Here is a 14,583-nt window from a genome sequence, read left to right on the forward strand (position 1 = left end):
CCCACCTCCCTCCTGGTAGATTCAGACTGCTCAGCGGGTGGACCCCACAGCAGGCCTCTGGAGCTCCCCCACTGTTCTCAGGGGAGTGAGTCCTCCCAGCCTAGAGGCCAGTGCTGCCGTGTGCTCAGTGTCCGGCACAGCAGAGGCCTTCTGGAGACTCTCCAGGCATGGAGTTGTAGAATGATCAGTACTGGAAGGGAACCTCGCAGCCCTGCTCAGTCCCCTCACGTTAAGGAAACTCAGGCGCAGGCAGGAGGGGGTGCTGCAGGCCAGGCTAGGGCACCAGCAAAGTGCTGCCTCCCACGATCCCAGGAGAGCTCGCCCGGGCAGTGGAGGGCCACCTCCTTCTGCAAGATTTTTTTTTCTTTTTTTCCATACTGGGGATGGAACCCAGGGGCATTCTACCTCCGAGCTATACCTTCAGCCCTATTTTTTATTTTTTATTTTGAAACAGTGTCTCCCTGAATTGCAGAGGGCCTCACTAAGTACTGAGGCTGGCTGCAAACCGCGATCCTCCTGGTCTCAGCCTCCAAAGTACCAGGATTACAAGTGTGCGCCACCACGCCTGGCTAAGATACTTCTTTTCAGCCACTTTCTTTTGCTCTTTTGTTTCTCTCCAGCACTGATCATTTTTATTATCCCTAGATTTTAGTGTTCAATAAGTATGGGTCAGGCTCCAGGATGGATTAAGGCGTGAAGGAAGAGCGGAGCAGCTTCCAGAACTTAATAATGATATAGCAGCCAGGCGTGGTGGTGTGTATTTATAATCCCAGTACTTGGGAGGCTGAGATGGGGGATCATAGGTTCATAACCAGCCTCAGCTACTTAGTGAGGCCCTCAGCACCTTAGTAAGACTGTTTCAAAATAAAGAATAAAAAAGTAGGGCTGGGAATGTACCTGAGAGGTAGAATGCCCTTGAGTTCAATCCCAGTACTGCAAATCATCATCATCATCAGATAAAGAAAGCTATTTCCTGAGTAGACAATGGTGGAGTATGTGGGAAGAACCAGTGGTCCTTGCCTTCCCAATTTGAGGGTGGTTTTGTTTAATCTGTTTCATTTTGGTGGTACTGGGATTGAATCCAGGGCTAGGCAAGCACCCTACCACTGAGCACTGAGCTACAACATGGCCCTGCCTTCCTGTTTTCTAAAGAGTTCATTAGGAACACGTTAGTGCACCACGTGGTGGTGCACATCTGTAATCCTGGTATTTAGGAGCTGAGACAGAAGGATCACAGATCGAGGACAGCCTCAGCAAGTAGTGAGATTCTCATCAATCTAGCAAAATTCTCATTAATCTAGCAAAACCTTATTCAAAATAAAAATAAAAAATAGGGCTGGGAGTTTAACTTGGAGGTAGAATGCCCCTGGGTTCAATCCCCAGTACCACCAAATAAGTAAAATAAGAAAAATTAAAGAGTCCATTTCAAGCTGGGCGTGGTGGTACACGCTTGTAATTCCAGCATTTAGAAGGCTGAGACAGGAGGATCGCAGTTCGCGGACAGCCTCAGCTCCTTAATGAGGCCCTCTGCAACTTAGTGAGATCCTGTTTCAAAATAAACAATAAAAAATAGGGCTGAGGGTGTAGCTGGGAGGTAAAATGTTTCTGGGTTCCATCCCTAGTACATCACACAAAAAAAGAGCCCATTTCAGTCTAGATGCAAAATCTATTTCCCTAAAAAATGATGGAAACTTCTTCTTTTGAGACATTAAAAAATAATAAAAATTATTTATATAATATTGGGAGAAGTAGCCAGGTGTGGTGGCGCAGGCTTGTAATCCCCAAGCTTGGGAGGCGGAGACAGGAGGATCGCGTAGGTTCGAAGCCAGCCGCGCTTCTGTTTATTTGGAAACAGAGACCCTGTTTCCAAATAAATATATAAAATAGGTCTGGGAGTGTAGCCCTAGATAGAAGGGTTTCCAGGAACCCCAGTGCCACAAAAAAAAAAAAAAAAAAAAAATGGAGAGGAACCTAAAATAGGCCCTAACTCTTTTTTTTTTTTTTTGGTGGTGGTGGCGGTACTAGTGATGGAACCCTTCTACCTCCAGGCTACACTCCCAGACCTATTTTATATTTTATTTGAAAACAAGGTCTCTTAAGCCAGCAAGACTGGCTTCGAACCTGTGAGATCATCCTGTCTCCACCTCCCAAGCGCGGGGATTACAAGCCTGCGCCACCCTGCCCGGCGGCCTTAGCTGTTTTTATTCCCTTGTAGAGACTATCATGGAGAGGCACTGGCCTGAGCTCTCTCCCTCTGAGTGTGAAAAGGAGAAACTCCATATTCTATTTTCTTTAAAAAAAAAAAAAAAAAAAAAAACACAGCGGTAAAGAGCCCTTACCGCTTCCTTAGTTACAGATGGAGCCCCCAGAGGGTTTCCACAGATGGTGGTTTGTGGAGGTGAGACTGAAGAGGAGGAGCATGTCTGAGACACAGAGGGGCTTTGGAACCATGACCATGACCATTGGTGTCTGTTGGGACCATGTGGTGCGCTGGACAACTTGTGAAAGGGACAAACACCCACCCTGTTGACCTCAGGGCCCAGCCACCTCCCCCGGGTCTGCCTGCCTGACAGAAATCTTTTGCCCAGAATAACAGGGCAGAAGAGCACTCTGGGGCCCTAGAAGGAGGAGTGAGGGCCAGTCTGTGTGTCTGGCTCTGCCCTGGGAGCACACCGCAGTGTGACCTTGCTCTGAGAAGCAGACTGCCTCTTACAATGTGACTTTGATGCCCCCAGGCGCCCCTCGTGCAACAAGGCCATCGAGAGCCACAGGACCCGTTCCACCTGAGACCAAACCTGTATTCCAACTGCGGGAACTTCCCAAACACCGTCCTGACAGGTGAGCATAGGCTGCCCCGACCTCTCTGCTGGCTTCATTTTGCCTCTCTTCTAGATGCCTTTGTAAGACAGTTTAAACCACAGAACTGTATCATAAGCAAACAGTAGTCTGGCATGGTGCATACCTGTGATTCCAGCACTTGGGAGGCCGAGACAGAAGGATCCAGGACAGCCTCACCAACTAGTGAGATGCTCATCAGCCTAAGGAGACTTTGTTTCAAAATAAAAATATAATAGGACCAGGCATGGTTGTGCATGCTCATAATCCCAGTACTTGGAAGGCTGAGGCAGGAGGATCGTAGGTTCACATCCAGCCTCAGCTACTTAAGTGAGGCCCTCCACAATTTAGTGAGACTCTTTTTCAAAATAAAGAATAAAAAATAGGGCTTGGGGTTTAGCTCAGAAGTAGAATGCCCCTGATTTCAATCCCTAGTACTGTAAGAAAAAAATAAATAAAATAGGCCTGAGGGTGTAGCTCAGAGGTAGAATACCCCTGGGTTGGTTCAATCCCCAGTGCAACTAAATAAATTAGTAAATAAATAAATAAATAACAGTGAAAGTCCCTTGACTCATCTTTACTTTTTGAAGTATGTGTGTTCAGCCCCAGAGACAGGAAGGAAGTAGGGAAAGGGCCTGATGGTCAAAGTTTTTCTGAAATATTTAGTCTCAGGTGATTGAACACCATTGAAACAAAGAAAACCATAAAGCCAGGCATGGTAGTGCTTGCTTGTAATCCCAGTACTTGGGAGGCTGAGGCAGGAGGATCATAGGTTCGAGGCCAGCCTCAAATACTTAGGCTCTCTGCAACTTAGTGAGATGCTGTTTCAAAATAAAGAATTAAAAAAATAGGGCTGGGGGTGTAGCTCAGAGGTAGAATGCCACTGGGTTCCATCTCCAGTACTGGAAAAAAAACCCAAAACTGTAAGAATAGGACGTTGTGGAGTTGACTGTCCAGAATCTAGCTGGAGCCAGGCGTGTGGTACACACTTGTAATCCCAGTATTTCGGAGGCTGAGACAGGAGGATTGTGGTTCGCAGACAGCCTCAGCTACTTAGGCCCTTTACAACTCCGTGAGACCTTGTTTCAAAATAAAGAATAATTTAAAAAATAGGGCTGGGAGTGTAACTCGGAGGTAGAATGCCCCGGGTTCCATTCTCAGGACCAAAGAAAAAGAAAGAAAGAATCTAGCTGGAACCCTGTGATCCCAGGCACACATATGCAGTCCAGGACTTGGGAGGCTGAGGCAGGAGAATGGCAGGTTTGAGGATGGCCTCAGCAAGTAGTGAGGCTCTCATCAACATAGTAAGACCTTGTTTCAAAATAAAAATAAAATAGGGCTGGGGGTATATTTACAGAGGTAGAATGTCCTTGGGTTCAGTCCCTAGTATCACAAGAAATAAAATAGGGTCGGGGTGTAGCTCAGAGATGGAATGTCTTAGGTTCAACCCCTAGTACTCAGCCCCCCCAAAAGAATGCAGGCTCCAGGGGAAGAGTGGGCCTGGGGCTGGGCCTGGGCTCAGCGGCCTGGCTGGCAGGTGGCAGGATGGCGTTTGGGCAGCACCTTCTGGAACCCTGGAGCCCGGGCCTCCCAGGGCGCTCTGTTCCCTTCTCGCTGTTTCTTTCAGAAGGCGCAAGCACCGGCCTGTTCAAGGACCTCAGCAGCGCGCTGGCAGGCATGCCTGAGGTCGGCCTGGACGTGGACGCCGCGTTTCCGCTGGAGGAGGAGCTGCAGATTGAGCCCCTGAGCCTGGATGGACTCAGCATGTTGAGCGACTCCAGCATGGGCCTGCTCGACCCCTCTGTGGAAGAGACGTTCCGTGCTGACCGGCTGTGAGCAGAACACAGGGACCGGAGAGCTTCTGAAACACCACAGTACAGCAATGAGACAGAACCAGCGCCCGCCGGGACGGGTTTGCTGAGCACGGGAGGCGCCGTCTCGGATGCCACAGCTTTTCCTAGACACGGCTACGCCCTGCCTCTCAGGCCCGCGGCTCAGGTTGTATTGCCGCAGGCAAGCTGCTTCAGAGCTTGATGGACTGGAAAAGAAAGCCGGCCCTGGGGCCTTCCATCTTTTATTAGCCTTTTAGTCAGTCAGTGTATAAAGTAGAAAGTGTCACGGACCCTGAGGCCTCACGTCTTGTGGTGCTCAGAACCACTGATCTCAGTCCATACTGAAGACAGAACCGGCGTGTGAGGCTCCTTGCGAGGTACCTGAGCACCACGCTGCCGCCCCGGCCTGGCCTCCCGGGCTCCTCAGAGGCCTCGGTTACATATGAAGAAGTTTAGCCACAAGTCCGAGGACAGGCTTGAGCTAGACCAGCTGAATGCTAGCTTGGTTCTGTCCAGTTTGTAATCTCTTTCTGCTGCTTTAGTAACCTTTTCCTACAGACAGGAGGAAAAGGAGGACCGTTTCATTCAGTCACTGAGAAGTTTCCTGAGCCTGAAAGGAGCTGTGCGCACTCTAGGAGGCGGGGAGGAGAGGGGCTGTGGGGCCACGAGCCCAGCTGTGGCGGTCCTGTCAGCCCCACCCAGGAGCCTGCTGCCCCTGCAGACGCTGCCCTGCGGATCAGGAGGTGGTGCAAACCCGCTGACCGCAGCTCCCAGAGGGCGGGGCTGTGCCTTCCTCCTCACTGAACCCTGGTACCCAAGTGCCTGGCACAGATAAGTGCTGCAGAGCCACGTGTCGGTGTGTGCTCACGCAAATGATTGCGCCCGCTGTGCTCGGCAGCCCGCCGTGTAGCTTCCCCGTTACCTGCACACCTTCTCACAGCCTTAGCCTCTCCACTGCATGCGCTGCAGCACTAGAGGGCCAGGTCCACGCTAGAGCGGTGCCTCCAGGGGTTGTGCTCCAGGCGCGCTGGTGGGCCGCCTTCCCAGCCACTGAGGCCTCCAAAGCTGGCCCGCAGGGACCCTGCTAGGCCTCTGCTTCGAGTTCCCTCTCAGTCCATGTTTTGCTCCAAAATGCTTCCAGGCGGTAGAAATAAGCTTAGAGTAAAGGAAGACTTAACTCACGGAGCCATCAGGATTCACTAACGCCTTATCCAAGAGTTTGGCCACATTTCCATTGCCACCTGCCTGGCTCCTCTAGAGCTTAACCCCTGAACGAGAAGCCCATTGGCACCCAAAGGACCAGAGGGGCAGGGAGGAGGGTGTGAACCTGACGCCTGTGCCTGTGCCATGAGGGCGCGCCGGCGCTGGGTAGCCTCTCCTCCAGGCTGAGGCCCTCTGAGCCCCAGACTACCTGGCCCGCCTTCACCTCCTGGAACCCGGGAATTGTGCTTTTCCCACTTCCTTTGCATCTCTGCTGTTGGATCAGAAAGTCAGCATCCTCGTCGCCCGATTTCTGCCTCAAGAAGGGGTTGTCGGCCTCCCCTTGCAAGCCTTGTGCTCGAGATCTGGAGGAGGTGGCCCTCTGTTGCGTGAGGGGCCTTCACTGCAAAGCTCCGGGCACCACAGTGTGCCCCCAGAAGCAAGCTCCCCGCCAGGGCCCCCACGTCAGGCCGCCTTCGGGCAGGGAGCCTAGCTGACTTTACAGGGGTGTTATTAGGAGTCCTAGATGGCCTGCCCTTTCCATAGTGCCTTACCCAGAGGACAGTTGTGCCAGGGCCCTGGCCCCTCAGCAGCAGCCCTGCACTGCGGCAGGCTGCTCCAGGTGATGACAGCTCCTCCCCTCCCCTTCCCTTCCCCCTCCCCCCCTCCTCCGTAGCAGTGAGGCGGCCTAGCACTAGATGGGATTGGCCTTTGGTTCCATCGTCTGACCTTTTCTTCTGCGAAGGCTTGGGCGTTTAATAGCCCACCTTGCCCCATGCCGTTGGGGACACTCCAGGGTGGCGGGGCAATGGCGCTGTGCCCGGGTGCGTCAGCCTCTGCTCACCGCTGCCTTCATGACAAGCCAGTCATGGCCCATGGCGTTGGAAGTGGTTCCAGACTTTAGAAAAACTATCTGTTAATATTACTTTTTTTCACATCAATCATACTACTCTCATTTACTAGCAGTTAAATACAGTACTAAAAACGTCTGCATTTCCGTTTTTTCTTTCTGTATGGTTGTGGTTTTTAGGAGAGAGGGTGTTAGGAGAAAATTTTCTTGGTCACGTCAAGATCAGGATCAGTTCTCCTTTGTCCTGGTTCGTTTCTTCTAAGTGTGCTGCGTATCACCGGAGCTGAAAGGCTGTGTATTCAAGGCCACGACGCACATCTGAAGACACTGCCCGTCCAGCCCTCCTGATGTGTGTGCAGGCGGTCCCCAGCGCATCTCCATTGCTTTGTGGACAGAACCATCACGGCAACTAATCAGACTTCCTGCCAGTGGCCTAACTCCCAAGGCCCCTTGTCAAGCAATATTTAAAGATCGGAATTTTATAAAGTAGCTTCCAAGTTTTATAATGCATCATTTTACATCTTTCATAATTAAAAGCAGCACAATAAGGTTGTATCTGCACTCAGTGTTTTTCTTCTGTCTAGGGTGTGACGAGCTGACAAGCCTCTCTCTCACTGTCTTTTTTTTCTTTTTGGTACTAGGGATTGAATCCAGGGCATCTGCCTCTGAGGTACACCCCAGTCTTCTCTATTTCTATTTTTTTGTTTGTTTGTTTGTTTGTTTGTTTGCGGGTCTAGGGATGGAGACCAGGGGCATCCAACCTCCGAGCTACACCCCCTGCCCTATTTTTTATTCTAAAACCGGGTCTCACTGAGTTGCAGAGGGCCTCACTAAGTAGCTGAGGCTGTCCGCGAACCGCGAGTCTCCGGTCTCAGCCTCCCAAATGCTGGGATTACAAGCATGCGCCACCATGCCTGGCTCTGTTTCTGTTTTGAAAACAGGGTCTTACTAAGTTGGCTGAGGCTGGCCTCAAATCTGCAGTCTTGTCTTTGCCTCCCAAGTACTGGGATTACAGGTGTATGCCGCCATGCCTGGCCTCTTGCCTTCTGCCTAGCTCAGCCTCAGTTACTGTCTTCTGGCGCTTGGACAGGCAGGCCCTTCGCCAGCCCACTTGCCAAGCTATCTTATTACATATGCAGGGCACGGTTCCCCTGAAACTGGGTGCCAGGGACAGACAGCACCCTGACAGCTGCCTAGCCGTGTGCCTCCCGCCTTCCCTCACCTGGAGCTCCTTCCCTTCCTCCTCAGCTGCTGTCTAGACCCCAAGCTCCCTGAGTGCCCTGCCTGCCTTCCCCTGTCACAGGAGGCTTCACAGTAAGTGGCCTCATTTCTTTCAGAGACTCCCTGGGCCACACCCAGCATTTGTAAAGGCGACTCCTGGAAGCTTGTGAATCCCCTCTGGCCCGATTTCCCTAGCCCCCCTTTCTGCTCTGCTCCACACACCCCATTTGTTGGTCCTTGCCCCTTCTCTAGCCACCTCGGCCCCACCTGCTCCCCATCATACCCAGCTGCTCCTTGCAGGAGCAATGCCCTGTGCCCGCTAGCCCAGCCGCCTGCCTGCCAGGGCACCCTCGCCCTCTCCTTTGGGTTCTCATCCAGCCAATCCCAGCCATCAGGGCCTGCTCCCATCCTGCTCAGCCTCCCCCGCTCTGCCCCACTGGTCTGACCCTCCTCCAGGGGTGAGCTGCTCCCCAGCCTTCTGCTCAGCTCTCCCAGCTCCCCAGCAGCCTACAAGGGCACCTAGTCTCCTCCTTTCTAAAGAAACAAAACAGCCCTGTCCTCTACCCCGGCTTTTCCTGACCACAAGCTGTCTCCTTCCTTTCCTGGAAGAGGAGCTCAGGCTCCACTCCATTCTCGTCTCTGCTCGCCCACACCCCATCTGCAGACTCCCTGTGCCCAGCACGATTCCAAGTCCCACCGGCCCGTCCATGTCCGTGGAGTTTCAGTGCCAGCCTGCCCCGCTCCTGGGCACTGCAGCCCTTTGGCTGCTCCCTTTCCCTTTGTCTCCAGGAAGCCTTTTCCTCTTCTTCCGCCATGGGTCACATGTGCATCCTCATCCATCTTTGGACACCGCCCCCATCTCCAGTCTGCCCCATCTGCCCTCCAAGGTGTCCAGCCTCACCTCCAGCTCTCGCCCCACTTGCCCTGCTCTTGGCTCTGTGGGTCTGGAGCCACAGCCAATGGTCAGCAGCCCTCCGCGTCCGCCTTGCACAGGGCTCTGCATCTGCAGGGGCAGGGCCACACGCCCGCACACCCCAGCCCTGGCACCTGCAGCTGCTCCATAAACACTCCCTCTGGGATCCAGCCTCACCTGATGCCCGAGCCAGAGAGCAAGCCACGGTCCACGCTCTCCCGCCTCTCAGGTCCAGTCCGGCCCGCCGGCTGCCTCAGGCCCCGTTATCCCCACTTCCTCAGTCTCCCACTAGGCAGTGTCCGCCTCCTCTCGGGAGTTAGCAGAGTAACATTAATGTCTGTGTGCCTGTGTCCTTATCTCTAAATTAGGACAATAAACACCTCATCTCAGGATGTACAATGGACGTGCGCAATTCACACACTTAGAAGTGTGCCCAGCACCTAATGGGTGCTCAGCAGATGTCAATATTGTAAGCATTTAACAATTCTCTGTTGCACAAATCTCATTCTTTCAAAGACTATATACACCAATTCTTAGAAATGTGTGTGTGTGTGTGTGTGTGTGTGTGTGTGTGTGTGTGTGTGTTTTACTGGGGATTGAACCCAGGGGCATTCTACCTCTGAGCTACACCCCCAGTCCTATTTTATTTTTATTTTGAAACAAGGTCTTGCTGGGTTAACAAGAGTTACTTGGCTGAGGATGTCTTCAAACCTGTGATTCTGTCTCAGCCTCCCAAGTACTGGGATTACAGGCGAGCGCCACCATGCCCAGTTTAGAAAAACTGAATGTGTACCATACTTGCATTGAAATGCCAGATCTTAGTACCTGGAAGAATGCTAACTGGTCTTATCTGGTCTTGTCTGCTTAGTGAGTACTGCCTGGAATGTGTGTGTGGAAGTAAGATTTGCAATATGCTGGTGTCCCGGTGTGGACACTAGGCGGAGCTGAGATACAAGGAGGTGGCCCATAGGCCTCCCCAGGCCGGACAGAGCCACCTGACCCTCTCAAGACCCTGTGGCCTGTGGCAACGGTGAGGAGTGAATCCTGTGGTGACAGCTGGCGAGCGTCTTCATGACCACCGTGAGCTATCTTGAGAGGAAGGCTGGGTGGGGCCAGTCCCTCCAGCCCCCTCTGCACTGAGTCCCCCGGAGGCACTGCCTGAGTGAACGTACTCCTCAACCTGCAGACGAGGCCTCCAGAAGCCCCTGGAAACAATCCCAGGTGCCTTGGACCAGGCACTGGACAGGGCAGTCTGCGCTAGTGGGTTGGGGTCAGAACTTTTTCAGAAACATATTTTAAGTGTGTGCATGTGGAAAGGGGGATACTGGGAATTGAACCCAGGGGCATTCTACCTCCAAGATACACTCCTAGTCCTTTTTATTTTGAAAAAGGGTCAGGTAGGCTGCTGAGACTGGCTTGGAACTTTTGATCCTTCTGGCTTAGCCTCCCAAGTACTGGGGTTACAAACATGCCCCACCACGCCCAGTTAATTAAAAAAGAAAAAAAGGCTTTGAAGCCAGGCGTGGTGGTGCACGCTTGTTATCCCAGTACTTGGGAGGCTGAGCCAGGAGGATCGCAGGTTTGGGGCCAGCCTCAGCTAAATAGTAAGCAACTTAGTGGGACCCTGTTTCAAATAATAAAAAGATCTGCGGATGTAGCTCAGAGGTAGAATGCCCCTGGGTTTAATCCCCAGTACCACCAAAAAAAAAAAAAAAAAAAAAAAAAAGCTTTGGTGGGCTTGGATTGGACTGTAGTTCAGTGGTAGAAGGCTTGTTTAGTTGGCAGGGAGCCCTGGGTTGGATCCCCAACACTGGGGGGAAGAAAAAGCCTTGCTATTATTATAAGAAATGCAAGTAGTACTCACAGCAGTACCAGAAACAAACATTTTTGAGTGATCCAGAGACCCAGCACCCCAGAAATAATCATGGCTGACACTGAGAGAACATCCCTAGAGACCTCTCTCCACATGTATTCTGGAAATTTGTACAAAAATAGACTCAGACCATACATGTGCTTTCTTAGAAAAAGTATTCAAACTTAACAAAAGGAGACCTCAATGTAACTGAAGAAATTGCCACGCCACAAATAATTATGCCGCTTCTTCTGTTTCTAAATCATTTCTTTACAGGAAAGAAAAGAGTATGAAGTGGCTGGTTCGTTCTTTCAGCAGGTTTCGGCTGCAGATGGCATCTCCGACAACCTGCGGCTTAGGAGGAGGAAATGAGCTCACCACCGCTTCTTAGCTCCTCCGCCTCCCAAGTGGTGAGCTTATATTTCTACATGTCCAGGTTTACACTCTTCACACCCTGTCCTGTAACCATCGTCCCTGCCTTTGTTCGGCCTGGGTCTGTGTGTGGTCCCCTGCTCGCTGTCTGTCCTTCTAGAATGGGTTTCCAGCTTTGCCACAGAGGAGTCTTGTCAAGAAAGGAAGAAGGACTGATAACCAGGCATGGTGGCACACGTCTGTAATCCCAGTACTTAGGAGGCTGAGACAGGAAGATTTGAGACCAGCCTCAGCAAGTTAGTAAGACCCTCATTAACACCTACCAAGACCCTGTTTCAAAATCAAAAGTAAAATAGGGTTGAAAATATAGCTCAGAGGTAGAATGTCCCTGGGTTGAATCCCCAGTAACACACACACATACACACACACACACACACACACACACACACGTAATCCATTGAGTTATGGGGCCATTTGCTGTGGCAAATAGCTTTCTGATTATTTGGGAGGCTGAGATAGGAGGACTGCAGGTTTGAGACCATGCTCTCAGCAACTTGGTGAGACTCTCAACAACCTAACAAGACCCTGTTTCAAAACAAAAAATAAAAAAATAAAGTGCTCTGCATTTAGCTTGAAGGTAAGATGCCCCTGGGTTCAATCTCCAGTACCAAACACACACAAAAAGTTGACTGCTGCCCCTTGTCTGGCGGCCCCCTCTTTGTTCTCGTGGCTTTTCCTTCTTAACTGTGGAGCTGTGGAGCTGCTCTTGCCGTGGTGAGTCCGCCTCCTGCTGGTCTGCGAGCAAGGACTGTAGGATTCAATCCTGCACACAAGGGCGCCACTGCCATCCTCGCCACCCTGCCTGCTTCGCCACCCAGCCTGCCTCGCCACCCAGCCTCGCCTGCAGGACTCGCCTGCACATTTGGATAAGCGGGTTCAAAAGCTCCAAGCTTAGGCACCACCACTCAGGAAAACAGCCAGTGCGGGGCCTCTTCACCAAGGGCACCAGGGACCTCAGTGACTGCTTTTTGTCCAAGGTAAAGCTTGAAAACAGGGAGAAGACTTCCTTACACGCAGTAGTCCCCTCTCATCCACCAGGGCTGCGTTCTAAGATGCTCCCGATTCCTGAAAACAAAGACAGTACCACACCCTGTATAGCTGTTTATCCCTATCTATACATCATGATAAAGAGCACCATAAGAGATGAACAGCTACTAATGAAACAGAGTGTGTGTGTGTGTGTGTGTGTGTGTGTGTGTGTGTGTGTGTGTGTGTGGTACTGGGAATGGAGGTAGAATGCCGCTGGGTTCCATCCCCAGTACTGCAAAAATAGGGCTGAGGGTGTAGCTCAGAGGTAGGATGCCCCTGGATTCAATCTCCAGTGTGTGTGTAGGGGGATCAGCAGAAAGAGAAAAAAATGGGACAAAAATGGAGAAAATGGGCAAAAAAAAAAAAAAAAGACCAAATTTCCAATGTGGGGAGCCACACAGGGCTGGTCTCCAGGGCCAATCCACAAAGGTTCTCATTACCTCTATTGGTTACCGGTATTACAAGAGGCAGGTTGCCATGAAGGCTTGATTGAGACATACTAACTGTGGAGCGCGCCCCCGGGGGTCTCTCCCGGCCTCGCAGCAACCCTTGCCAGGCACCCAGCTCACCACTGCTTGCTTTCCCTGCAGGCTTGTGCTGGAAGCTGGAGTTTTGTTTTTTTATTCAGAAGTGTCTTTCTGGTCATCTCGTTTGTGTGACTCACAAACTCGAGCTTGTTAAAATGTCAGATGCCTGGTAAAATTATCATTATTTGCAGATGACACGACTCTAGTGCTGAAAGTTTGGAGAAAATCGAATTTAAAACCGCAAGAAGCATGAAATCAGTTATACAAGTATATAAAAATTAACGACGGAGAGAGAGTGAATCAAGACAGCATTATGGGCACTTGTTCTAACTTTCTCAAAACATGACCAAAAGTATGTATTTAAAAAATTTAGCCAGAGCCGGGCGTGATGGCGCACACTTATAATCCCAGTACTTGGGAGGCTAAGACAGGAGGATTGAAGCTTCAAGGACAGCCTCAGCAAGTCGTGAGACTCTCATCAACCTAGGGAGACTCTGTTTCCAAATAAAAATAAAATAGGGATAGGAATGTAGCTCAAAAAAGTAGAATGCCCCTGGGTTCAATTCCTAGTACCCCAATAAATAAGTAATATAATTTTTAAAAATCTAGCCAAGTGTGGTGATGCACTCCTGTAACTCCAGTACTTGAGAGGTTGAGACAGAAGGGTTTCAGGTGGAGGCCAGTCTCAGCAATTTAGCCAAATTCTCAGCTACTTAGACCCTGTTTCAAAACCAAAAAAATAAAAAGTGCTATAGGTGTAGTTTGAAGGTATAACACTCCTGAGTTCAACCCCTAGTACCACACACACACACAAAAGGGGGGAACTGCAATAGGGCTAGAAACTACAGTGCAATGTCTTTATTATCAGAAATTATGCAGAGTAGAACTGGGCGTGGTGGTGCACACTTGTAATCCCAGCATTTGGGAGACTGAGACAGGAGGATCTTGGTTCACAGACAGCCTCAGCTACTTAGTGAGACCCTTTGCAACTCAGTGAGACCCTGTTTCAAAATAAAGAATAAAGGCCAGGCGTGGTGGCACACGCTTGTAATCCCCGTGCTTGGGAGGTGGAGACAGGAGGATCACATAGGTTCGAAGCCAGCTGCTCTGGCTTAAGAGACCCTGTTTCCAAATTTAAAAAAGTATAAAAATAGGTCTGGGAGTGTAGCCTGGAGGTAGAAGGGTTTCCAGGAACCCCAGTACCACCAAAAAGAAAAAAAATAAGAATAAAACAAATAGGGTTGGAGTTATAGCCTGGAGGTAGAGTGCCTCTGGATTCAACCCTAGAGAGAGAGAGAGAGAGAGAGAGAGAGAGAGAGAGAGAGAGAGAGAGAGAGAGAGAGGAGAAGGGGAGAAGGGGAGAAGAGGGGAGGGGAGGGAAGAGAAAGGCAAGGCAGGCAAACTGATGGGATTAAAGTGAAGGTTAAAAAAGAAACCAGAACCCAGCCCTTGCTCTGTTCAGAAGCAGACTCCTGCAGAGGCTGCAGGGCTTCAGGAGGCGGGGAGGCTCTGCTCCAGGCAGCTGGCTGGCTGGGCCACGCCTGGCTCACCCCGCTGTGCCCAGCAGCTGGCCACAGAGGCAGCCAGAAATGCAGAGACATAAGAACCAACTTGGGGAAGATTTTTTGCCACCAGGAGAGGGCTAGGGCGCATCGCCCTGTAAACAAGGAGCCCTTTATCAGTAAAATAACACCTAACCGGCCAACAGAAGAAGGTAGGAAGCTTGGGCAAAAGCTTTCTGCAGTCCCAGTACTTGGGAGTCTGAGACTGGAGGATCACAGGTTTGAAGCCAGCCTCAGCAAATTTAAGTAAGTAAGTAAGTAAGTAAGTTAGTAAGTAAGTAGAAAGAAAGAAAAAGAAAGGAAGGAAGAAAGAAAGAAAAAAAGAAAGAA

General features: G+C 50.8%; 1 protein-coding gene across 1 annotated transcript in view; it reads left to right on the top strand.

Annotated features, from left to right (window-relative positions):
* The window catches only part of CRTC3 (CREB regulated transcription coactivator 3), a gene marked incomplete at both ends in the record, with an annotated part of 116,344 nt that extends 111,673 nt beyond the window's left edge, over nt 1-4,671 (top strand). The window contains 2 exons of the mRNA XM_080691684.1: nt 2,736-2,838; nt 4,463-4,671. Of these exons, the coding sequence (XP_080547810.1) occupies nt 2,736-2,838; nt 4,463-4,671 (312 nt within the window). The remainder of the gene's footprint in view (nt 1-2,735; nt 2,839-4,462) is intronic.
* Between the last annotated feature and the right edge of the window lie 9,912 nt (nt 4,672-14,583).

This window comes from Muscardinus avellanarius (assembly GCF_963383645.1).
Source record: "Muscardinus avellanarius genome assembly, chromosome: 3".
Taxonomy (NCBI): domain Eukaryota; kingdom Metazoa; phylum Chordata; class Mammalia; order Rodentia; family Gliridae; genus Muscardinus; species Muscardinus avellanarius.